This window comes from Octodon degus, unplaced genomic scaffold, assembly GCF_000260255.1.
Source record: "Octodon degus isolate 3935 unplaced genomic scaffold, OctDeg1.0 scaffold00128, whole genome shotgun sequence".
Taxonomy (NCBI): domain Eukaryota; kingdom Metazoa; phylum Chordata; class Mammalia; order Rodentia; family Octodontidae; genus Octodon; species Octodon degus.
Genome location: NW_004524704.1, coordinates 184,869 through 186,175, shown reverse-complemented (window position 1 = coordinate 186,175; position 1,307 = coordinate 184,869). Strand labels below are relative to the sequence as shown.

The 1,307-nt window shown below is 43.1% G+C and overlaps 1 protein-coding gene across 1 annotated transcript in view; it reads left to right on the top strand.

Annotated features, from left to right (window-relative positions):
- LOC101581852 (F-box only protein 5-like) overlaps positions 1-384 on the top strand; it is a 27,072-nt gene extending 26,688 nt beyond the window's left edge. Inside the window, exon 5 of the mRNA XM_023700929.1 lies at positions 307-384. Within this exon, the coding sequence (XP_023556697.1) occupies positions 307-384 (78 nt within the window). The remainder of the gene's footprint in view (positions 1-306) is intronic.
- The last annotated feature ends 923 nt before the right edge of the window (positions 385-1,307 follow it).

Below are 1,307 nucleotides of genomic sequence, written 5' to 3'. Positions count from 1 at the left end.
AAAGAAAGAAAGAAAGAAAGAAAGAAAGAAAGAAAGAAAGAAAGAAAGAAAGAAAGAAAGAAAGAGAAAGAAAGAAAAAGGCAACCTCATTTTGGCGTGTTAGATGTCTGCCAGAACCCGAGTGATGGGGGTGTTTCCACCCAAAGGACATTCGAAGGAGAATCTGTGTCCTCTGGCTCACTGATGAATCCCAGGTGTGAGAACCACACCTGCCTCCTTCTAGGGGTTCAATAAGCAAGCTTCAAATGAATGACGTTCCTTTTTATTAATCTATTGCTATAATTTGAATCGCAATGTGCCTTAAAGGTCCATGCGTTGAAGGCTTGCCTCCCATCCCGTGGCAATAATGGGAAGCAGTATGAGAGGAAGTTAGGTCGTCGGTGACGTACCCCTGCATGGGGTCCTGCAACTCTTGTCCACCGTCACCACGCATTCTTACGGTACTGAGCCGTGCTTCCACAGGCTTAAAGCGATAGACTCAAACAACCTTGGACAGAAATCTCTGAACCTATGAGCCAAAATAAATCTTTTCTTTTCTTTTTTTTTTTTTTTGTAGAGGAAATCAAACTCAGGGTCTTCTTGCTAGGCAGACGCTGTGCTGCCGAGCTACCACCCCAGCCATATTCCTCCTTTTAAGTGAGTTCTTTTAGGTAGTTTTTCACAGAGCTGGACAGCGACTGGCACCCATGTACGTAAAACAGAGGTTTAGGACATTGGTTCAACTTGCCACAGGTCAAACAAATAAGTGGTATGTATTATGTTTTAACCCAATGTCTGAATCCAAAACCAATCTCCTCTCTACAGTTTTCCTACCTTAAAGAGTGGTAGAGAAAGTAGAAGTAGATAGAGGTTGCCTTTAAAAAAGAAAGAAAGAAAGAAAAAGAGCTGGCCAAAAAGCTCAGTGGATTAAAGCGCCTGCAAGCAGGCCCAGGGACTGGGACTTCAATTCCCAGGCCTGCCATTCCGGCCCCAACCCCGGGGCACGCTGAGACGGCAATTGAGACTGGGCGTGGTAGTGCGAGTCTGTAATCCCAGCTCTTGGGAGGCTGTAAACAGGCGGATCAACTACGAGTCTGATCTAGTAGGGAGACCCTGAACACCCTGTAGACCCTTCCTTAAATTACAAAACAAAACAAACAATACAGAGTTTCACTAAGCAAAGTAATAGAACCTCAACAGTGGATGTTATATTGCATATTGTTGTCTTCAAATTAGTTGTTCAGATTACCAGACATAAGCATGCAAAATTGATCTAGAAAATTAAAAAGGAGAAAGGAAAAATTTAAGCATTAATGCTCCTTTCAATT